The sequence below is a fragment of the Carassius gibelio genome, chromosome A1 (assembly GCF_023724105.1).
Source record: "Carassius gibelio isolate Cgi1373 ecotype wild population from Czech Republic chromosome A1, carGib1.2-hapl.c, whole genome shotgun sequence".
NCBI lineage: Eukaryota > Metazoa > Chordata > Actinopteri > Cypriniformes > Cyprinidae > Carassius > Carassius gibelio.
Genome location: NC_068371.1, coordinates 2744815 through 2769461, shown reverse-complemented (window position 1 = coordinate 2769461; position 24647 = coordinate 2744815). Strand labels below are relative to the sequence as shown.

Below are 24647 nucleotides of genomic sequence, written 5' to 3'. Positions count from 1 at the left end.
CTGCTCAGAGCGTGTGCATATGGATCTGTAAACCGATGCAATCTAGTGCCACTGCTTTTATTGATATTCCAGTTGAAGATTTCATTCCATCGCTTACTCTGATGAGTCACACGATCAACAGATCAGTCCATCTCTGACCATCATCCTTATTAAGAGAAAGTCTCATTAAAAACTGACCTTTAATGGACTGTTTGTTTTAGTGGTGACACTTGAGAAGTGAGCATTTTTAGACCCAGTGACTGCAACAGTGTGTGTGTGTGTGTGTGTGTGTGTGTGTGTGTGTGTGTGTGTGTGTGTGTGTGTGTGTGTAAATGAGAAGACAGTCTGTTATGGAGGTTCAACTAACACTATATAGAAGAGGATGATTACCACGAACAGATAAAAATAGACCCAGATTACAGTCCTGGAGCTCCACTAACAATGTTTTGTACTCTTGTGAATGCATTTAAAACTCAAGAAAGGAGACATGAAGTCTGTGGGGTGAGAGACTTGTGGTCTTGAAACCTCTGAGTGAACAAAAATAAAACAAGGATGTGAATCTTTAGGCACCTCATGATCCGATCCAATGCCAAAATGATTCTTGATTTACATTTTTGTATTAAGAGTTTACAGAATTCAATTTTTTTTTTTTTTTTTTTTTTTACTGACGTAATGCTATTGCATTTAACCTCTGTTGTGTGTTTTGTTTGTAGCCGGCAGCAAGTTAAATATGGCTGTCTCTAGCACAAACAAGCACCATTGCACACAGACATAAAGCTCAGAATCTATTCTGAAAAATGAATCATGATGCATCGGATAATTGTTGTTTTTTTCTCTCCCAGCCCTACCAAACAGCTTCATGCTAACAGCTAAATTAAAAAATTAAATAGCCCCTTCAGCAGCTACAAGTTCTGACACAATCTCTCTCAATGAGGAAGATGAACTATTGAAGGAGGTGATTGATCCATGAGCAAGTTGACAAAACTTAATATTCGTCTGGTTATAAAGTTTTTCAGATGGATGCTGAGGGTTTTTCAACAACCTCTGATTGTTTGTTGGCTTCTATAGCTGTAATACATTGTGTTTTACACCAACTGGCAACCCGGGGGAATCTGGAAATCCTATTGGTTAAACTGGCAGTGGGCGGAGTCACACAGACCAAGACTTGACATTCCGACACGGAACACACAATTTAAAGCAGAATAACTGCAACAGCATTGTTTTTCAGAGAAACAAGTATGTGAACTTACCATGTTTCCTGAATATCTGCACATGTATTATGGTGTTTTTATGCTTTAATTACTATATGATTTTACAGTTGCTTGTCAGACGTGACATCTTTGGTAAAAGCCATGGCACACTGTTGGAAATCAACATGATGCACACAGCAAATAATAATTCAGTCCCAATGCCAAGAGAGCAGTCACATGGCACAACTAACAAGAAAAACACTTCCAGACATGAGGGTGGAATTAAGAAAACTGACAAACTCTTTAGTCAGTCTGATATGTTTGTACCTCAATACTTGGTTTGAGTATTGGCAATCTAGATCTTTATCTTGAAACACGTAAAGTTGCTTTGCTGCAGAGAGCATGTTCAGTCTTGTTACTGTTGTCATTAGGTGTTTCCTCTCACACCAGATACTCCAGTCCGGCTGGTTTAATGCATAGTTTTCGCATTAGGGAGGATTTTTAACCATGCTGTTAGCCCACAATTGCAGCTCTTTCATATCCATGTACCCTAAAGCAGTTTCACCGTTTCAAATCTCACTCCTCCACGAGAAAGCAGCGCCAAAGCTGATCAGATATCTGCATCAAACTTAGACCACAAGGCGATTTTCACAAAAACAACAGCCTTTGACATGAGGAATGGAAAAATACCTGAAAAAAATCAATCATGACTAAATGTACTACTGGTTGCTGTCTTCCCGAAGTAAATAAACAAACAAACAAACAAACAAACAGCCTGGCAAAGAAACCAAGGTTTTTCTGACTTGTTTTTGAAGGTGTCAGTTGAAGCTAGATGATGTAACACAACAGCAATTCTGGCTCGTCTCAGATGTTAAGTGAAAGACATTGCAACAGACGATTAAAAGAGAAGAGTATTATGGTGCGCAGGATCATTTTTCTTCTCTGGAACAGAACCATGTTCTTGCTCTGGTTGGTTACAGAAATATTGACAAAATGCGGTTCTACTGACTCAAGTCCAGACAATTAAGCAGAGGACAGCTGTCAGAGCTTAAATCAGTGTATAAAAACACTCACCAACAGACAAAACCCATTACGATGTCTTCATTCAAGCACGCCAGATATAAATAACACTCCAAAAGGATCAGATTTAGCTCAATTATGGAGCAATGCCTGTGGCGAAGGTTTTAAACGCTAACCACACGCAAACAGAAAGAGCAAACATAAGCAGACTCCTCGAGAGCCTCGGGACAGGCCTCAGGGTTGAAGGAGCTCTCGCTCGCACCGTCATCTCAAACAGCTTTCAGAAGAACTACTAGAAGTCACTAAGAGCATGTCGGTAGAAATCTGGAAAGGTGCAAACTTTTTCATTGCACATGCAGGACTTAATTATACAAGGTTTGAATATGGAGTGATGTTAAACACTTGAGACGCAGAGGCACAAAGTAGTGATACAGATTTCAATGCATGTCAGCATCTGAGACATCTTCAAGTTACAAAATCACAGCTAAACAAAGATGCAATATTTTAAATCAAATTCCACGAGATGCTTTAGATTTACATATGATACAAATTCTAAAACTTTTTCTGGTAAAATCTTATTAAACAAGCATGCTTACAACATTAAATAAGTTGTCTACTTGCATTAAAAGTGGGACAGTCCAATAAAAATGTGTTTAATGGAAAGAGGGTCTTGCAGAACATAAAGAGCCACGACTTCATGAGTCAACTTGTATGAACTATACGACATCTAGTGAACACCACTTCAGCAAATCGTTGAAAAATGTAATGTTAAGTTGGTTTTTTGGATTTTTGGGTGGATTTCTTAGCCAAGTAAAATATTAATATTTCACGTTCACTGGTTGTTAATAATATGCAAGAGCTAGAGACAATTAAAATGTATTAAAACCGTTGACTCAAGCACCCAAGTTCATATATGAACAACGTGCTGCATAATAGCTATTTAAAATCCTAGACATTTAGCCTACAGTTTGGACATTTTTATTCATTGTACAGAAGATAGTAGTCAAACTCTGTAACTTTCTACAGACGCTGCAAAAGATGCTTTATTCTGCTTCAAAAGTACAAGCTCTTTGACCAGCTTTCCTCTGAATCACCAAGTACTGAAACATAGCTTTAAAGGTGCAACAAACACTTGCACGAGTGCCTCAATGACACACGGACCCTTGCATAAACCAGGTTTCATTGAGAAAGTGTAAAGAGGGCAATGTGGGCCTCCGAAGGAAGACAAAATAAATAAATGAGGATGGAAAAAAGCTCCATCACACCCTCCTTCAGGGTGTTTTTGGCTCCTGATTATACATTCTGCTGGATTTCATGCTGAAGGAAACAGCTGGACCAAAGGCATGGAAATCCACTAATTAAGCCTGTTGTGATATCCATCAACACTGAAACCACACAGGACAGTCACTTCACCAGAGAAAAATAAACCACTACTTAACTACAACTAAGATTAGAAGTACTCCACTGTTTGGAGATGCATACTTTCTTCCTGCATGGTCAAACGGGTCAAGATTTTCCCTGCATTAACACGTTTAAAGACAGACTTCATTGTCCACAACAACACAAAATAATCCTACTGTATATTACTCAAGGGAGCAATCTGCACATCATCAATAATAGACGTCTGCCAGTGGAAGCAGAACGCTAAGAGCTCATATATTCCCATTGGTTTGAGAGGAACTGCGTGCCATCTCACGCTTTAAACCACCGCCCATGGGGAATCATGGTTATGTATCCCAGTTAACACGCATGACTTCACCAGAAACTCCTCTCCATTGAATCCAAACACTCGTCCAAGCAGACCACACAGAGCGCTGGAGGACCGGTGCTTAACAGCGTTTTCAGATCCTACTATGACTGAAAAAAAGAGATGGTGTTGCTCATTAAAGGTGCAAGCTTCTGTTTATTCAGTAATTGGGTTTGCAAGTTTCTAAACGTTCCTTTGTGGTGGTGGCATTCGAAAAAAACAACTGAGGAATGTATGACAAATATATAATGGGATATAATGAACCACTTTCATTGTCTTTGGGACAGTTTGCTGAGGTCTTGAATAATCGTGACTCGAATGCAAACTCTCTCTTGCTCAAACAGCGAGAAGTCATGTAGAACCAAATCATAATAGAGCAGCATTTCTGTTTGAATGACTCCCAACATGGTTAAGTAGCAGAATTAACTTTGTCTTTAAAAATGGAAAAAGTTAATTTAATCTTACAAGTAAAATGTGACAAGCCAAAAACAAGAACGTGTAAAATGCAATCGTGCTCTTTAAAAACCTTTCCTCTTTTGCATTCTAATTACACCACATGCAAACATGGAACGTGCTTAAAAATTGTCAATATTCAACTTTTATATATTGTTAAATCAGTTGCAATGCAAGATACCCGCCGTCACACTGATCTCAAATCTGAAACCAGCCTGTTGAAATTACAAATTTAAATATTCCCAAATGGATCACGTTAAAATTGGAATCAAACAGAATTGAGTGTCTGTGATTCAGAACCAAATTGAGAAATCTGTGTCAGTTCCCGCTCCTAATAAGAAAGTTAGATCAAAAGCGTGTAACGCTGGGGAGGTTAGGACTACGCAAGGATGAACGCATCAGAAAGTAGCTAATGATAAACTATCCCATACAGAATAAAGAGCAAAAGTTAATGTCACAGGTATCAAACCATAAATCTCTCCTCTGGAGGAAGCTATGATTACTAAAGTCTCCATGTTCAAATCTCTGCCCAGTTCTTCTCCGAGCTTCTGCTAAAAATAAAAGACTCCTCTCAGACTCCTCATAACACTTCTTCAAGTCAAAGTGCATTAATACAGTGGTGTAACGAGGCTTTTACACAAAGGTCTTTCAATTAAAAAAGAAACTCCAAACCCTAAATGCACGGAAAAGTGATTCTTAATAGATTCGCATCTATGGAGTACAAGAACTGGACCAGTAACAAAAACTGTGACCCTCACAACAAACGTCATTCAGAAACAAACTGAAAAGAATATTCTAAAGATAAAATTAGATCACTAAGAGATGGATTACTTGAATAGGATAATCATACTTTAATAGTTTTTATTAAAGTCTGCGAGTCTAAATTATACCTGCTGGATGATAGATATTCATCATCCTCTCTGACAAACAACAGAAGATAATGAGAATCCCTTCTGAATTAAGTATACATTTCAAAAACATTGTGATTGTATATTTGCACCATGATTTGACAATCATTTATGCATTAAACTGAATAATGCTTAGATTAGCTCTGTTGTAAAAGCCAGTTTCTTTTAACTGAGACTGTTGGCTAAAGTCAAGCCCTAGCTGTCATTTAAGAAGTTTGAAAGTGTAATTCATGCTTTTATTACATCTAGACCAGACTACTGTGACTCTTTATATGTTGGTTTGGATCAGTCATCTCTTCAACGCTTACATTAAAGCACTGAGGTTGTCCAATCAGGTGCTTCTCGATGTTAAAAAATTATGCTGACCGAGCTTTTTCAGTGCTTGTATCTTGGCTTTTATTTCGAACTGAGCAGAGACTTTGTGATGTTTTTACTGTATTTGTCTTGTTTGTGTGTGTGTGTGTGTGTGTTTTCTGGACATTTTTAAGCACATTGGTCAACCATGGTTGTTTTTAAATGTGCTTTATACATAAAAGTGTAAAACAGCACGACTGCACTCACACAGACGCTGGCAGCCTGACGCAGAGCTGGATTAGAGATGCTGATCAAGGAGTTTGTGGCTTTGGCTGGCCGCACTGCTTTATAGTACATGCTGAGAAACTCATAACATGATGAGAGATGCTGGGTCAGTGACGCAGTCTATGCAGATACTCCAGCTCGTACCAATGTTGATCAAGTCCAACATGATCCAAGATCTGTCAATAAAGTGTAGACTGAAGTAGTGTACAGAGCTGCCCTCCTGAAGATAGACCGAGTGCAAACAGACTTGCTTTTCCCTCCGCCTGCTTCGGCACAAAGAGAGAGCATCTTACACGCCAGCTGGCCTTCGTCCTCTTGAGGATAAGACACTACATGATCCACGGAGCCAGAGAGAGGGGTTAGAACAGCTTCCCAAAAATAGACCACTGCTCGTCTCACTTTTATACACCAACATGTCGCTTCAGACCAATAAGACTTTGTTATCTTGGCAACACAAAACAGAGATTTTTGATTTCTTTTTATATTCTCGGAGCAATCGTTGTCCATCCATTGAAAGTCTAGGGAATCATCATTTTTAAGATTTAAAATGTGCATAAAGACGCAATCTATATGAACTGAGGAGTTTAATCCAAGTCTTCTGAAGAGACGCAGTTTCTTTAGGTGATGACGATATTTGAATTTAGAATTAGTTCAAAATGAATAATGCAACTTACGGTACTTTATGTTTCCATTTATTCAATGACGGATGGATGGATCGCAATTTAAATTGATAGTTCACCCCAAAAAGTTTTTTTTTGTTTCTTTCTTCTGCTGAGCACAAAAAGGATATTTTGAAGAATGTTGCTTGTCAAACCCGTTTAGAACGGAATAAAAATAAACTGGAATCTGGCTACAGTCAACTGAACATTCTTCAAAATATCTTTTCATGTTTGGGTGAACTATCCCTAAATTTCCATCTAGCCATCATAAACAAAAATTCAGATTTTGATATTTTCTGCTTTCACCTTTTTGTTCCAGTCCTTGTTTATTTTAACAGAATATTAAGAAGACAAGCACATTCTTCAAAATGTCTCCTTTTATCTTCAATGGAAGAAAGTCTTCCAATTCTAGTTTGGAACAACTTGAGTTTACATGAGAATTCCCAGAGTATTAAAATCAGTTTTCTGTGGTGCTAATCTGCAATTTGACATTAGCTCAACATCAGCGTCTAACTGGATTGACCCACAAACCCTTAATTGGCTAAACTTCCAAGATCTGATTGGCCTTTTCATACGAGTGCTAGTTCAGCATGCAGGTACATGAAAGTTAAGAGCTTTTCTCTATTTGCTGGCATATCTGCGCTGAGACCTGGACAGCTGTATGGAAATGAGAGCACACAATTATACAGAACAACGGCTCTCTCAGCATGAACTTGGTAGATTAGCCATTCAGGAAACAAAGAAGCCCTCTAAGACAGACGGCCCACTGAAAGAGAGAAATACAAACAACCTGAATGCTACCAATCGGAGACAAGAGGCCTGAAAAACACCAAGTTTCCTCCCTCTAAACACACGGTGTCCGAGGGACAACCCTCTCGTCACCGAGCTTCTTTTCCTCTGTCATGCAGTGATATTTAACAAGGATGTAAATAAGCATCCCTGGGGCACTGCATTACAACAGCACACATGCACCCTAAAGTGTCAACAACAAAGGGCACATGCATCTCCAAACGAGAGCAATCATAAAAAGTAGAGAGCCGCCCGGTGGGCGAGAAGCAAGGACCTGTCCACATCTCTCTCCATCTGTAAATGGTTTCCAGGCAACACGAGGAGAGGTCTCCTTCCGGCCACTCGTGAGTTAACTCTACACAGACTTTTATGAATTTTTACAAAGAGGAAAGTGAAATGCAAACTGCAATACGTTACAGTGATTATCATCAAGACACTCGATCAAAACTTCAGCATCGATTACGGCTGTCAATCAATTTAATCAAATTAATTACATGATGATATTTGCATCAAAAGTTAGAGATGTTTTGGTGACACTTTAGTTTAGGGTCCAACTCTCACTTCTAAGCATGCGTATGAAAAACATATTGTCCGTTTATAAATTGGACAAGTTAATTACAATGTTAATTGGACCTTAATTTGGTTAAGTGACCAATATTTGTAATATTCTCTAAACATTTGTTTTCCATCAGTTGGAATGGCTGAATGAGGATTCAGGAATACAATTAAAAGTCTGTGTATAGATCTCCTCATGTGTATGTCCAAAACATTTAAGTCCAAAGCCTTTTAAAGCCATGGAAACAATATTTTTATTATTAAACCAACTGTTGCATGCTGAAGCAAGTATTCCTGAATCTCTCCAAGGTTTCTGAAAAATAAAGTCTATTAAGAGCATTTATATTGCACTTTTTTTATATATATATATATATATATATTGACCAATGTCTCTGCTTCACTGTGTGCTAATAACCGTTGTGGAAATGTAGGGACACAAACAGCCATATGGTTTCCGGGCATCCGGACCAATTATGATGCAAGCAGATAACATGCATTTTTAATATCCTGATTTTTTAAGAGGGCAAAAGAAAGGAAAAGCACAATGGCATGACAGCACCGGGGACGCTGAGCGTGCATTTAATAAAACAGTTTGCAGTTTGAAACTGGCTGTTAATACAAGAACAAACAAGGGTTCACATAAAATAATTGGCATATCCATCACTCAATCCAAAGATTAACCTTTACACCTAATTACACCATTAAAGATAAACGTCATATGAATCTACTTTCCTGTAAATTTTAGAATCAAGAATCAGAATGAACTTCTATGAAGACAATGTGTTTAAAAGAACAGAATTTATTTTACATAATATGCAACAGTGCGAAGCATGTGGGAAAACCAGTGACAGAGAACCAGTGTCTTTTGATGCAGGCGTCTCTCAACATCTGTGTGCTGCACGTTTAAAACAGCATCTCTGGAGGATTCTCCAAACTTCCAGGATTGGGATGCTCGAGGTCTGTTTACACATCCAAGCCTGTTTGTGCATGACTAGGAGCGTGCATGTGCACGTGCACTTCCTGTTTCCTCTGTCAGAGCTAATATCCGAGCGGAGAATCTGAGACGGTGTTTCTCAGCAGGTTCTGACAGGAGGAATGACCCTAGAGATGCAACACACCGGTAATAACACTGGTGTTTATTCATCAAACGGGACTAGACTTTGCCAATGGGGGCTTGTTTTATCTGAGATAACAGCCATTGAGAGTCACAGGAACTAACGGAAAATGACAGCAGGATGAAGAGGAGGCCTAGATGTGCTCTACTTCCTGTCGCACCCGTTCATCTTCCTCAGACAAGAGCACTTCAGTGTGAGAAAGTGTGCGGTGATAACTATCAGGTCACTGTTGGATGTAGTGTCCAATTTTGATTATTTGATTATAATGATTATTATATTTATATTTAATGTTGAAAACAGTTGTGTTGTTTAATATTTTTTTGGAAGCCATGAAACATTTTTTTCAGGATTCACGTGAATACTTTGCTCCTGCTGAATAAAAGTATTAGCTACTTAAAATATTTGTATTAAAAAATCATACAAAAAAAAAAAGTTTAAAAAAAAAATTACATTTAAAGTTACATTTTTATTTAAATTGATTATTAATTAAAAAATATATTTATACACTGTAATAATAAAAATACTGAGAAGGTGCTTTGTTTGTGGGTAATACTTCATCAATAATTCAGGAACAAAAAGGAATTTAATAATTAAGCAATTTTCTAACAAATGTTGTTCTATGGCAGTTAAACAGCTGAAGAATACAAGTCTGTCTGCTGCTATAGCAACTGGATTTGGAGCTGAATGTCTTTGGTTTGTTTGTAACAGAGTTTGAAAAAAACCCCCATAAAAATCAACATCCCAAATACAATCTCCACGATCATACGCAGGACAAGGGAACATGGAAATGTGAGTCCTACAGTGAGACAGAGTAACCTTGGTCTGATCTCACCAGTGCAAAGATTATCTTAGTGCTTTTGAGGAAAAGGAAAAGAGTTGCGGAGATTAATTTTTGATGAATTTTGGTTGCATCTTGTCTTCAGCTGGTTGGAGCATCTCTTTTTCAACCTCCTTTAGTACAGTATTTTTCTGACTATAAGTCGCAGGACCAGCCAAACTATGAAAAAGTGTGACTTATAGGAAAATACAGTACTTTTGATGAGGACCAATTTGGAAAATGTTGTAAAATGTAGGTTTCAGATTAGTTTTATTAGTTTTTGAGAACTAGCTCATGAAATATTTGTGCTACAATAATCACACTATATTTAGTGCTCTATGAAATCAGTTTTATTTTTTCCATATTCTATTTTTTGTTTTAATAGTTAAATTCAATTGTATTAACCATGTAGCATTTCTAATTAATTGCAATCAATAAACACACAATTTAACAGCAATTTATTAAATGTTTAACAAAAAATAAAAAAAATGTAGGCCCTAAGAAATGCGTTTTATTTATTTTTTTCAATTTTTTTTGCCAAATTCTGTTTTCCATTTTCTAGATTTCATTTCTAATTTCTAAAAATCAAATTTTTAATAATCAAAAGCATCCAAAGCATCTCTAATCAACTGAGTTTATTTTATATATATATATATATATATATATATATATATATATATATATATATATATATATATATTATAATAATAATATTTTATTATTATTTATTTATTTATTTATTTAGAAATACTACGTAAATATTAAGTAATATATTTCTGTCACAGTTTCTTCAAGTTAATCAGAGTCATTTGTTTGGCTGTGTGTGCTATTCAGTAGTGCTTTCACATTATTTTAGTACAGTATTACTGTTTACAAATGCAAAAAAACAACAACATTTAAACAGATCAGAATGTGACTTGGTTCTGGTCCAAGAGAATCAATCTCACAAATGACCTCCAATGAAATATTCATGTGTTGGTAAGCAACTCTTAACTCCAAACAGGATTTCACATGTGCTGGCAGCTCACTTCAACACAGAGAAAAACTAATGACATTTTACTGCCATTAAACAGTTTAGCTCTTCACAAGACGAGGCTCCATTTAATCACTTTACGTGAACGGAAAAAGAGAGACAAGAAAGTGTTCGCCGCATTCTGGATCTCGACAGAAAAGGCTTCTGTGGCTCTGTCTCACGCTGATAAAATGGAAAAGCGCAGCTTTTATAAGTTAGAGAACATTAAAACGCTTTACAGCTCTTAAGCACAACTTTCCCATTCAATGTGGCTGGTTCTGATTCCAATTCATTAGGCTTCGTTTCTTTTTATGGTCGACTCTGGTTACTGCTGAGGACTGACGAGCCTCGTTTCACGGGCTGTATCTGCGTCACAGATCTCCATTTTACAACAAAACACTTCTCCAACAGGATGTCGCTGAAAATAGCTGAGAAAAATGAGCTCATAGAAAGACATTCGGGCAGAAGGGGATTTAACCACCACCTTGTAAAGACACGGTGCTTCTGAAGCTCTGCCAGGCTCCTGAGGTCTTCATCTCAAGCGTTCCTCCTGCTCCATGACACGTGTAGACCGCTCGGATTGCTTCGTCTGAACCATCGCAGAGACTGCAGGGCTTCTGACATACACTGCAGGATAATTCAGTTATCTGATCGCTCGCTGGCCTTAGCTCAAGGTTAACACAAGACTCCAGCCACCTCCACAGAAGAACAATCCCGCTATACCAACAATGGCTCACTTGCTCGAAGCCATCTTCACTTATGCATCTGATGAACATATGCATGCTATCATACCATCAGCATGATGTTAGCTCAAGCCACGGCTACACAAATCAACCGCTAACTTCTGGAGCGAATGAGAACGCAGTTCAGAAACCGAATAACCACAATGACTACCATCAGGAATACTCTTACCAGTGAGGCCAGATTCACAATGAAACCAAGGCGAAAATGCTATTTTTTTCAACAACAAAATTACAAATTTCATGGTCTGCTTCATTGCACTGACGGAAATAAAACATGCAGAAACTGAATCGTCAGGTTCTCACTGGGGCGGACGACTTTGTCTACCCTAAAATGTGCATATTAGTACCCTAGAGTAGTAATATAAGGCTAGAATACACTACACGCATATTCAAATGGGAGATGATTTGGTAACATTTTATTTTAAGGTGTCCACGTTACATAATTATGCATAATTACATACAAGTAACCTTGAACCTAACCCAAATCCTAACCCTAACCATATAGTAAGTGCATGCTGTTCATGAATATTACTCAGTACTTGTATGTATAATTACATTGTAACAAGGGCACCTTAAAATAAAATGTAACCGCAGATTTTAAAACACTTGCAGTGTTATTAAATGGTAACAATAAACTACTGAAGATCATATTCTACCAGACTTTAGTTGTTGCAAACACAACTTATTCATGCAAAAACATGCATTTTTTTTTCTTAGAGATGCATTACATCTATTTATTATTTTTTAAATCCAAAAATCATGTGATCAAGTCTGTGTCCAGCATATAATACAAGATTTTCTCCGAGTGGCCAGAATCTGCATACAGGCTCTGATTTTTAGCAAATAGTATCTAGTATATTTTGGTAAAAGTTCCACAGTGTTTTTTTATGGATACCCCTCATTTTAGGTCACATTATAAGTGGACCTCCCAAAATATTTTCTAGTCTGACAGAACTAGAAACCTTCTGACCAAAACCAGTGCTAACCAGCAGTCGAGAATAAACAGCATCAAAGAATAGCAATGGCTAGAATGAGCTTTAGGAGAGCATTCAGTTGGATAATAGAAGGAATGATGCATCAGCTGTTAGATCACACTGCCACCTGCTGTTCACCAACTGATAGTAATGAAAAATACCAGTCCTGTAAGCCAAAATGACATCGTAAGTAACAGCAGACAAATACAAAGTGAAAAGGACACGAAGGAAGTGGATCTTTTCAGTAAACTAATGTCCTCCAAGAGAGACAGACAGAAGGCTGAGTCTGCAGTTATCTGGCCTCAAGTCACTTTTGCTCTGGAGAAGACATACTGTGCTTCTGACATCATTCCAAGCACAAAGCCTGCAGATCCCACACTTCTGATCTCAGAACACACACAAGCCGTTCCTCTCTGACCTTAGAAGCTGCACGATTACAGACTGAAACAGGCCCACGTGTTTCCCAGCAATCAAATCTAAAATACACTTACATATTAAACAATGCTGGTTTAATTCACATGAGAAGCTTTAAGCATCCACACACCTTCTTAACCCTTTATTCTTGATCAGTCTATGCTTTCAATGTCTACTAAACCTGCTTGTGCTTTTTAACAGAGACCCAAAAGCTCAAGCATTAGGATTCATCTGTGTTGTAATGATAACATAAACGTTCAAATCCTTCTTCAATCGCACACTGAGGATAGATTAGCGAGTAATTATGAAAGTATTTATTCTCTTCCAGAGGTTAATGCTACACTTTTTAGGATGTAAATGAGACACTTCAGCCACAGGGAAAGCCACAAAATGTGGTAAATCTAATCCTAGCTCTGTGTTTACATGTGAAAGTCTCCAGACACCCTGAAACATGCCAAAACAGAGGATGCAAGTGCAGTAGCATTTCATTACAAGAGTATCAAACCTGATAAACACAACTTTCCTCCCTTTGACAAACATCAGTCCATGTAAATGCATTGCATGAATGCACAAGGTCGTTTGGTAAACAGTTAAAGAGATATGGGACAAGAGGAATTATTGTATAAGAACAAATACTTCTAGAAGGATGCTGTATGCTGCTTGGGTGACGCACAGCTTAAAAACAAGGCCCTTGACGTGAATAATCGGTTACGTGACTGGCTTGAAGCAGACCGATTACTTGCAATGCTCCAGTGAAGTTGATGGTAATGTTAGGACCCTATTAATAACCAGGCACCTCAATATGTTACATTCATACACATGTGAAAGGCCAAACCGTTTATTCATCATCTCAACTCTACTGTTAATAATCTCGCTACTGAAATCAAGTAAAGTGGGATCAGAACCAAGCAGTAAGAATGCAAGTCTCTGCAGTATAAAGTCTCTAAACCTTTGAGTTATTTCAAGAATCATTATACATAATCACACTGCATTCTTTGATATTTAGAATTTTTACGTATCATAAGATTAAACTATCTACCATCAGTTAGGGCTGGGGTGCATGTTTTATCGGTTATGCAGCGTATGTTTTATTTTTATCGGTTATGCTGCATGTGTTTTATCGGTTATGCTGCACGTGTTTTATCGGTTATGCTGCACGTGTTTAATTGCTATGCTGCATGTGTTTTATCGGTTATGCTGCACGTGTTTTATCGGTTATGCTGCACGTGTTTTATCGGTTATGCTGCACGTGTTTTATCGGTTATGCTGCATGTGTTTTATCGGTTATGCTGCACATGTTTAATTGCTATGCTGCACGTGTTTTATCGGTTATGCTGCACGTGTTTAATTGCTATGCTGCATGTGTTTTATCGGTTATGCTGCACGTGTTTTATCGGTTATGCTGCATGTGTTTTATCGGTTATGCTGCACATGTTTAATTGCTATGCTGCACGTGTTTTATCGGTTATGCTGCACGTGTTTAATTGCTATGCTGCATGTGTTTTATCGGTTATGCTGCATGTGTTTTATCGGTTATGCTGCATGTGTTTTATCGGTTATGCTGCATTTGTTTTATCCGCATATGTTTTATCGGTTATGCAGCACATGTTTAATTGCTATGCTGCATGTGTTTTATCGGTTATGCTGCACATGTTTAATTGCTATGCTGCATGTGTTTTATCGGTTATGCTGCACATGTTTAATTGCTATGCTGCATGTGTTTTATCGGTTATGCTGCACGTGTTTTATCGGTTATGCTGCACGTGTTTTATCGGTTATGCTGCATGTGTTTTATCGGTTATGCTGCACGTGTTTTATCGGTTATGCTGCACGTGTTTAATTGCTATGCTGCATGTGTTTTATCGGTTATGCTGCATGTGTTTTATCGGTTATGCTACATGTGTTTTATCGGTTATGCTGCATTTGTTTTATCCGCATATGTTTTATCGGTTATGCTGCACATGTTTAATTGCTATGCTGCATATGTTTTATCGGTTATGCTGCACATGTTTAATTGCTATGCTGCATGTGTTTTATCGGTTATGCTGCATGTGTTTTATCGGTTATGCTGCATGTGTTTTATCGGTTATGCTGCATTTGTTTTATCCACATATGTTTTATCAGTTATGCTGCATATGTTTTATCTTCATATGTTTTATCTGTTATGCTGCATGTGTTTTATCTTCATATGTTTTATCTGTTATGCTGCATATGTTTTATCGGTTATGCTGCACACTTTAACAGTAATGCTGCATATATTTTATCGGTTATGCTGCACGTTTTATCGGTTATGCAGGCTTATATACAGGTTTTATAAATAGGTGTGGAGAATGCCTGTGCTCCATCACCCACATGATACACGGTCTTGATCAATCTGGGAATCCGAGTCAAGTTTCCTGAGCTGAGCAACAAACTAAACATGGCTGCTGTACCTTCACTTGCTTTATTGAATGCATACAAGAACTGACCAGTTAAAATCCAACAAAATGCATAAAATAATATCATAAAGAACAAAACCGCATTGGCATAAGGAGCCTCAATCTTGAGGCAAAGAGATCTTATAACAGCAAAATGATTCTTCATTCTAACCCAAGCTAGAAGAGGGCCACTCCATGTACAGCGAGTGCTTGCATCCATAAAAACATGCAAGTTGGAGCACCTCTCATCTCTTGGGTGTCTGTGTATGGATTGTGAACTACTCAAATCGACAATTCAACTGAACAACAAGTTGACTGTGATGACTTCCTTGCGAAACCTAAAAGCAAGGATGCCATAAAGCAAGTATCCTCTGATAATGGATGAAACGAAGTAGTGATGTCAGTTGTATTCTGGGCAAAATATGGAGACAAAATCCTGGGACAGAAATAGAGGAACCGACTCAGTTTGAAAGGATATCCACAACCCGCTATGCAGCTGGCTACACGTATTCAGTCATCAGTGAGGCACGTAGTGGGTATGTGATGCCTCCCAGAACCTCTGATCCAGTCTCTGCTATAAATCTGTCTCTGCTTTTTGACTCAATTCAAAGAGCTGACCCGATAAATGTCCTCTCTCACACAATCAATCTAGAGGGCAAACCACACAAGCAGTGGCATACGGCTTAATTCCCAAATTAAACAACCAAGTAGACAGATGGGTCACACCATGGCAATCTGACTGCTCCTGGACCGAGGACAAGACAAGTAGCCATGGATAGGGAGGACAGGCAGAAGGAGAAGTATTGAGGGAGCGAAAGGTGAGAAATGTTCCCAAAGAATCAGGGATGAAGACCAGACACAGCTCCCAGTCCGTAACCGCAAAAATACCCATTCACTCCTTCCCATTCATGCACGGGTCAAGTTAGCTATTTTAGGCAGTGATAAAAAGGCCAGGATTGATCCAAACTCTGTGAAGACTTTGGTTGTGCTGAACCATGAGTGGCCCCAAGGAATTTGCTCTTTCTTGTTTATAGGCTAGGATTCCTCAAAACTCGCCTCGAGTTTAGCTTCAAACATGATGTGGTGAAACAGACGTCAAAACGGTTTGGTTACCTACATTTTCCAAAGAATCTTGCAAAAAAAATAAAGTCAAATAGGTTTGGAATGAAATGATAGTGTGTGTATGTTGTGATTTTCGGGTAAATAATCCACAAGAGTGCTAGTTTAAGAGGCTGGAGACCAGTACAACAATGGGGCAGTTGAGGTTCCATCAGGTCAGGTCAGGTCAGGTAAGTTAGTGGGGCTATCCACGGAGGAATGCCATTTTTGGACCACCTCTCATGTTGTCGGTGATAACCAGACTCATATTACAAGCTGTTAACAGCAACAATGTGCTGACAAAGCATGATTAGCACAATTATTCATTATTGCAATGATCCTGGATATTAAAATGCAGTGTTAGCGAGCAGCCCCATCTTCAGTTACAAAACCCTGGCTCTCGGCAGATGCTGGGAGCTTGTGACACATTCCCAGGTCAGGAGAAAGCCTCTCACACACACCGCCAGCTCTGCAAGAAATATCAGCACCTCTTGGCAGCCCTGCAGTAGGTGGGAGGTCTTCAAGCACTTGGGAAAAGTTGCTGTCAGAGTTCAGCAGGTATTTTTTAAACTATTTGGAGTACCAAGGGTGGCCAAACATCAGTGTTAAACGGCAACCTGAGAAAAATGTCAGCACTTCTTGGTGGCTTTGTTGCAAGGGTGGCTGGGCTTGCACCAATCACATTGGACGTATACCGCCACTTACCTTTACAAGTAGTTCAGCTTCTGTGCTGTCACGTCTTGACAACTGCGTAGGCATCCTCTACTTTTCTACATTACAAGCTACACTTTCAAAATGATTTAGGCGACATATGACAGATTAGCTGGCATCCCATCATGTCTGTTAGTGGGGGATCCAGCTATCCCATATGCAGAAAGCCACAATACTGTTTGCCTAACACTTTCTGTTTGTCTGTGCAGTGCAGGAATGGGCCAGCTCAGAATAGCTTTGAGCAGATGCCTTCGCCCAGCGTTATTTGGAGCTCAAGGGCAATGAAATCCCATCATCTTCCTCCCATAGGAGCCTGAGAGGAGGGGTAGGAGGACACATCAGCTGACTTGAGTACTCAATCTGTGCTCATACACAACAACGTGAGAAAAGGTCACCAAGGTAAACCATTTTCATTTGCGATAACGCAAAGATACGGCAAGCGTTTCAATAAAAGTTAAGACTCTTTTTGCCCTTTTCAATAATGTCCACGAGATCGAGAATGAGCCCCGGGTTGATTTTCTTCACCCACAGTAAAATGAAAATGTATACTTAAAGTGAAGCTAAGGTAATAAATGTGTGCTCATGAAACCCCTCTCTGTTCTAAAATAGAGATGGAGTATCTGATTCCTTTTAGAAAATTAGTTTTTTCAGATGGTTCAAGAAATGTGAATTCATACCATTCATAAAAATGTATTTAATGATTCGTTTGAAGCATTCTGCATCTACTGTATAAGATAAATATTTAGCTTCATAAATTATAACCCAAGTTGTGTTATTTGCATTTATCAGTGACATCTAGAGTCACTCGTTTTGAATGAACATGAACAAATGTAATTGTCAAGGTTGATGCAATATTCGCTATGGATTATTCAGAAGACTTGGGAGTCATATGCCACCTGACAGAAATCTGTAATATGGAAAAAGCTGCATGAAGAGTCTTAAATTCTTCCTTAATGTTGCTCTTGAAACGATTTAGTAAATGATAATTGTCATTTTTGGGTGAACCATCCCTTTTAGGAAACTTTCAGGCCAAAGGTTAAAGCTCAAGTAGCAAATGGCTCTTGATGGTGACCATGGCATAGCATTGAAGGGCAGGACCGGATCGCTTTACCCAAATGGCAAAACAGAACCGGAATAGAATTGCAATACACTCTCAAGTGCTCTGGTGTGAAAACTCAAGTTCATTTCCTGTGGGTCAGAAACAGCTGTCTTCAATACCAGGCCTTGGGGGGAAAACAGCAGGTTTTGTCACCAAAGCATGTCTTCGTTGGAAACTCTGTTGGAAGCTATTTATACAAGGGACTCTGAGAAGTGGCAAGGACCAAAAAAACAAAACAAAAAAAAGTTTACAGAAGGAAACTTTTATTTTTGGCATGTAGCTCACTCCATACAAAGACTTGAGGAATATTTGGATGTGCAAATGAGTGTATTTTCATCTTAAAACTTCACCTCTGTTGGACTCCTTTGCTACTTCCTTTCTACAACAATAAAAGAAGCTGCTTTTTTTATGCTCAGTGGATTCTGCAGAACCTGCTGAGCGAATGGGGACCAAGAGATATTCCAGTTATTCCATTCACTAGGGCCAGCTGGTGGATCTCAAGTCATTTCTGCAAGGTGGCGTCTAAACCAGCTGCTCATTTGGAAAGATATGGGGATGCCTGTTTGGTGATGTTGAGGTTTATGCATCTATTTTTTTCCCTGGTTTATTCCTACTTCCTCTTTGAGAGACACTGCAGTCTCAGTGGAGGCCTGATTTTACAAGGAAAGAAGAAAGTGGAGGGACAAGGAAAATTAAGAGAACAAAGACAAGCCTCAAGAGGAATGTGTCCACAAGTTAACCTTCCGGAAGTAACATGTGCACATTAGTGATACAGAGCATTTTACTTGGCTTTTCCCCCTGTGCCATCATCTAGTTGGTTCCCACAAAATCCTCCATATCTTGAGAACACATGTGTTGGGTGAGAAAAATAAGGCACTGAACACAGTTATAGCAAACACTGCAGAGATGATTGTTTTCTATTCTGGTGTTTAAGTAATAAATGACCTGGGAAAGATATTATGTTTCCACTCACCTTCCGAAAATATATATATGCAGATTTGGTGCTTAAGAAACATTAACTAAATTGAAAATGGTTATTCGGCTTAGAAATGATGAACAGAAAGTTCAAAAGAACAACATTCATTTTAAATGTCTTTAGTATAATTTTTGATCACTTTAATGCATTTTTGTTCAATGAAAGAAACCATTACATTACTGACCCCAAACTTCTGAAAGGTAGTGTAATTTCACACTTTCTTCATATATTTATCACTTTTGGCCTTCATTCTTATGACTCATCATTGCATCATTCCATTTAAAGGTTGCTTAATGTTGAGAGTATTTGTAATAATGCCAAAAACCGGAGGGTAAATGTGAAAGCCAGCGACATTAGACACCTAAGACTACAATAGAGGCTCCCATAAATGGCAATGTCTATAAAAAGACGTTTCTGGAAGTATGATTTAGCAAGAGGAAATTGAATTCCTCGTTATCTCCTGCCGTCCCACTCGAAGAAATAAACAAGTTTGTTCGCTGTACCCAAACAAGCCTTTATTATCCAATAATTGAGACCATTTTTTTATATTTTCTCTATGAAATGGCTGGTACCGGAAAGTCACGAGTCAAGTTTAAAGCCAGTTGGCGAGGTGTAACCTTGCAGCGAGTCCTCATGAACAGAGTTGTCGTGTACAGTGTCCTTCCGGCCTCTCCCGCTTGGACTATGCAGCACACGCAATGCTGCATTATGGGATTGCGGGGACGTTACGATGACCAAAGAACAGCTGCTTTCCAATCCAATCAATGCATGTTCTCTGGATCTGGGCAGGGTTAAAAATAGGAAATCCCAGGCAAGTCTTTTTAAGGTCACCGGATGGGATCGCAGCGGTGACTAAAGAAATCACAACAAATAAGCTATGCTCATATCTGTTTTGGTCAACATGATATGTTCTTTCAATAAAGCACACCATTCTGTCAGTGTCGCTAAGCGACTTCACTGAATAATTCAGGTAAAGTCTTAGAAAGTGGCATTAAAATGACAGCAGTGCAGCACAGTATGACATGCTCATAGACCGGCGTGCTATCTTGAGTCTCTTGACTGTGCCTGAGCAATTACTGCTATTGTTGGTTTAAGAACGAGAGGGAGGCAGAAGGTTGAATGATGACTCACAATCCCAGCAGTTTCTCATGCATTTCAAACAGCACCAGAAAGCACTGATTCTATTCAAAATCAAAAAGCATAATACAAGGATTGAAATTTCCTGGCAACAGCTACCAAATTATACATACAGTATATATAAATCAAGAATGTCAAGTAAATCTTTTTTCTAGTAAATGGGTATAAACTGGTATCAGGGCTCGGTACTGTGACCATTTTTGTTTATCATAAGCTCATAAACTCATAAGCCCTGCCATTTCTGATGCACATGAGAAACATCAACCGACAAATTAAACAAAAACGTAACAAAACCACGCTACTTATTTGAGCGGCATTTATCAAGCACTTTTCATTGCCTTTCAAGCTTTCCACACAACTATTTCCAGCAGTTTCAAAGGTCTAAAAATTATCCAATTTAAATATTATTTGAATAGAATGACCGAAATATACTTTGTGGCAAACAAACACTTATTTTTAAAAATGCTTTATATTTTGAAATGATAAAACATCAAATGATCAAAAAATCTAAATTTGCCAAAGGTTTGCACTTTTTTTTTTATAAAAAAAAAAAAAAAAGTCACAAAGTGCCTTGAAAAACAAACGTTTTTTTTAATCATCACTGAAGTTATCACTCAGTTCAGTATAATACTATAGAATAATAATGTTATATTTAATAAAACTGAATATTTTATATTTTGCACGTTACTGTTGTTAATAAAAGTTATTTTTGTATGCTTCCCAACTCAAGCTCAGTGCTTTACCCTCAAATGTGTATTACCGAGACATAAAAATTGCATTCTTTTTATTTTTAGCAACTGCGCTTATTAATGCAAAACAATAGTAATTTTATGGTTAAATTATGTTTATTTTTAATACCCCCACACACCACGCCCCAGAGCTACCAAATCTGCTCCTGGCGCCACTGTCTGTAGAACTTAGTGCTCTCAGATGTTAGTCTGAAGCCCTGTGATATTATTCCAGATCGAAATGTTTTTAAAACACCAATGATTGGAACGCCTCAGTACAGAATCACCTCGAGCTTCGCAACTACGCATTTCGAAAAGACAATCTATATTCAACCATGCAGTGAGCTATTCATTTCCAGACCAAAGCAACTGGCATTAAATCTGGCATGCTGCAGGGCATAGTTGCGTTTATATTCCTGGGACTCACCCGTCTGCGACAGAAGGGCAGACTTTGAGCTATGATGTTGATGCTGAAGATCTTGAGGACTTTCTGGGGTGGTACAGGCTCCTTGGGGACATCCTTGGTGTCCAGTGCCTGGCTCTCCGGGAGAGCCTTGGGAGCCTTCTCTTTGTCCGAGGACTTGGCCGTCTTTCTCCTCGGGCTGGCTGACGAGAAGCGGGGAATGGGGCAATGCCGCAGCATTTCCAACACGAAGCTAGTAGGTCATATCCCAGCAGAGGCAAATTTGTGTGATTTGGTCGGTGGCAGAATCACTGAATGCCCCCAGAAGACGACTCACAAGAGTTTAAAGAGACATGACAGCTCTGAGGGTCCACACCAAGCTCGCTGCCCTGGATTGTGGCCCCTTTTTAAATAACAGAGGGTCTGATGTCACCAGGAGCCTGTTGGCCCCAGCGCCAGCTGTCCTGTACTGGACGACCCCCTCCTAAACACATGAGCACAGGAATCTACTCCCTCAGCCCACCATGGAGCAATGCAGCCTCCGAGAGTCACATCAGAGACAGACATAACCCTTCACCTCTCTACCTTCACAGTTAGCACTGATTCAATGACAACCTCTACTTGAATATGGACCCAAGGAACATTAGAGTTAATGGATCGCCAGCATTGTTAAATATTACACTTAACAGAAAAATAGTGTTTTTAATCTAGAATGCCAGTTCATCAGCTGCCAGACAGCAGCAATGCTGCCTGCTAACATTTTAAAGGCTTGTAAACCAGTGTTTCCTACAGAATTCTGCATTAAACAGCAGGGACTGCTTTAAATCATATAAACAAGCATACAGTCAAAATATGATTTAAGTTTCAGAGTCCTCTAGCACACAAAACATCGCTGCTGAATGAATAACTTGCAAATCACTGAGTGAGTCAGATGTTGATTGTGAGTCAGTTGAGTGATTCAGTTAAAGATTCATCAGACTGATGTGAGCTTGAGTCTTTCTGAATGACACTAATGTAGTTTACACTGTAAAAAAAAAACGTAAAGGGATAGTTCACCCCAAAAAGAAAATCATTTAATGAATCATTTACTCACTCTCAAACTGTACCAAATTTGTCCGAGTTTCTGTTGTTCCCAAAAACAAACTGATGTTTTGAAGAATGTTGGTGAGAAAACCGTTTGGGTGAACTCTCCCTTTAAAGTACGTGTTTGTGCTGCCTTAACATTTTAATCAAGTTAAGTCAAGTCAAATATCCAAATCAACATTTCAAGTTGACTAGACTTAATTATTAAACACTTCAAGTTGAAACAATGTCACACCATGACTGAAAATACTGCGGTAAATCATCACAGAACTATAAAAGTACTTTGCGTTTCATACTGTAATGAATGCTACGCAGCCAAGTCCACTTCATGGGTTCAGTGGAGAACATAGTATCTAGTTTTTCTCCCAATGTAATGATACTCATTAATACCTGTATTTAAGGAGCCCTAGAGCAATTTCACTAGTACAATGTAGATTTGTGGAATATAAAACAGCTCTATGCTTTAGAGACACAGGGTTATTAGAGTCAAACTGACCCGAGAGCACCCGTCTCATTTATAGCCCTGGAAACCCAAAAGCTTCTGTCCTCTCGCTTCATACAGCCCCACGTAAGCCTTCCCCTGATCTCACGGTGCACAGCTACTTAGTGTGACTGGAACAAGGTAATTGCTGGGAATGGCAGAAATGTGAGGGGTTTAATGTCAGGAGGAGGAATCCTCTATTCTGCATGCACGTCGCTTTATATATATATATATATATATATATAGCCTCTCTAGGGCTGACTGATGGGGGAAGAAAAGGGAATTTTCATTTAGGAGACCAAAAACAGATCAAACCTGTGCAAGGAAAACAAGGGCTACTTTTGAGAAGACTAAATTAAATCCTATACAATAACAGAATATTTTAACCTTTAAAAAAATCCCTCTTTTTTTTTTTTTTCTGCAGAATACAAGATAATTAAAGCTTTTTTTGAAAGCTTTGGAAATTCTAAAATTGAAAGCTTATTTAAACATTGCATGTAAATAATACTAAACTAACACTGTAAGATTTATCTAGGAAACATCACTTTGTATGATGAAAGTTTGCTTATGTATGCAAAGCTCAAATCATTTTAATGACAGATCAATGATTTGTTGTGCCATGTAACTTAAAGTGAATGACGTTGCCATGTTTGACTTCAGAGACGCATGTATACATGAGTTGAATAATCATCTGATTTGACTCGAGAACGAATGATTGCTTAAAGTTTGCCGTTCACTACAAAGTGATCATCACTTGAAAATAAATCACATTAGGCGACTGTTATGACATTGCTGGACCCTTAAACTTTGGACAAAAACATAGCGTCTTCTGTGAGACCTGTACACAGACACACTTTCACTTCACAGGAAGCATTTCTAAAGGTCACAAAGGTCATCTAAAAAAGCAACAGCCATGTGAAAAAACCCTATTCTTTATATTTGCAAAAAGTACATCCACACACTACTCACAATAAAGCACTGAGATGAAAGAAATACACATTTTTATTCCTCTGAAAGGAAATAATCAAGTGTTTAATGTGAAAGCGTGCGACGACAAAGGCCAAACAAAGCCTGCAGTCGACTCACTAGAGAGGAAAACAACCAAACGAGCGAGTCAAGTTTTAAAAGCTTATGAATCATTCATGTTTAAGCTTGCTTCGGGGGGAAAAGCATTCCTCACAAGGTTCTTTAGGGACAAAGTTTTATGACAATAGCACATTAAGAACAAAAGTCAATCCTCCGGTGAAGAGTTTTCCACATGGACGCTCTGCAAGGGCAAGGATCTAATAATAGGAGGATTGCATAGCACCACTTTAATAAGAGCAAAGCACACAGACGGCATTTAATATCAGACCTCTCTTACAACATGCAAAATCCATCAAAAGTCTGGATCTAGATATTAGAGATGATCCTATCATTTTTAGTTTGTTTAGTTGCACCCAAATACCCAAATCTGATGAGTAGAATTTGGCTTGAAATTGCATGGTTCAAGCTGAACTCAAATTGAAAAGAGTCTTTGGCGGCCTCATGTGGCTAAGAGTGGAACTGCATGCACTTCGA

At 38.6% G+C, this 24647-nt stretch overlaps 1 protein-coding gene across 2 annotated transcripts in view; it reads right to left on the bottom strand.

The window, feature by feature from the left end:
* Positions 1 to 24647, bottom strand: part of LOC127953462 (F-box/WD repeat-containing protein 7-like) — a 100532-nt gene that overhangs the window by 32526 nt on the left and 43359 nt on the right. Inside the window, exon 1 of one of the 2 annotated variants that reach the window (XM_052552762.1) lies at positions 21548 to 22129. The exons of the other annotated variant lie outside the window; for it this stretch is intronic. Coding sequence (XP_052408722.1) covers positions 21548 to 21763 — 216 coding nt within the window. The 5' untranslated portion in view covers positions 21764 to 22129. Of the gene's footprint in view, positions 1 to 21547; positions 22130 to 24647 lie in introns of those variants that run through there. 2 annotated transcript variants of the gene reach the window in all.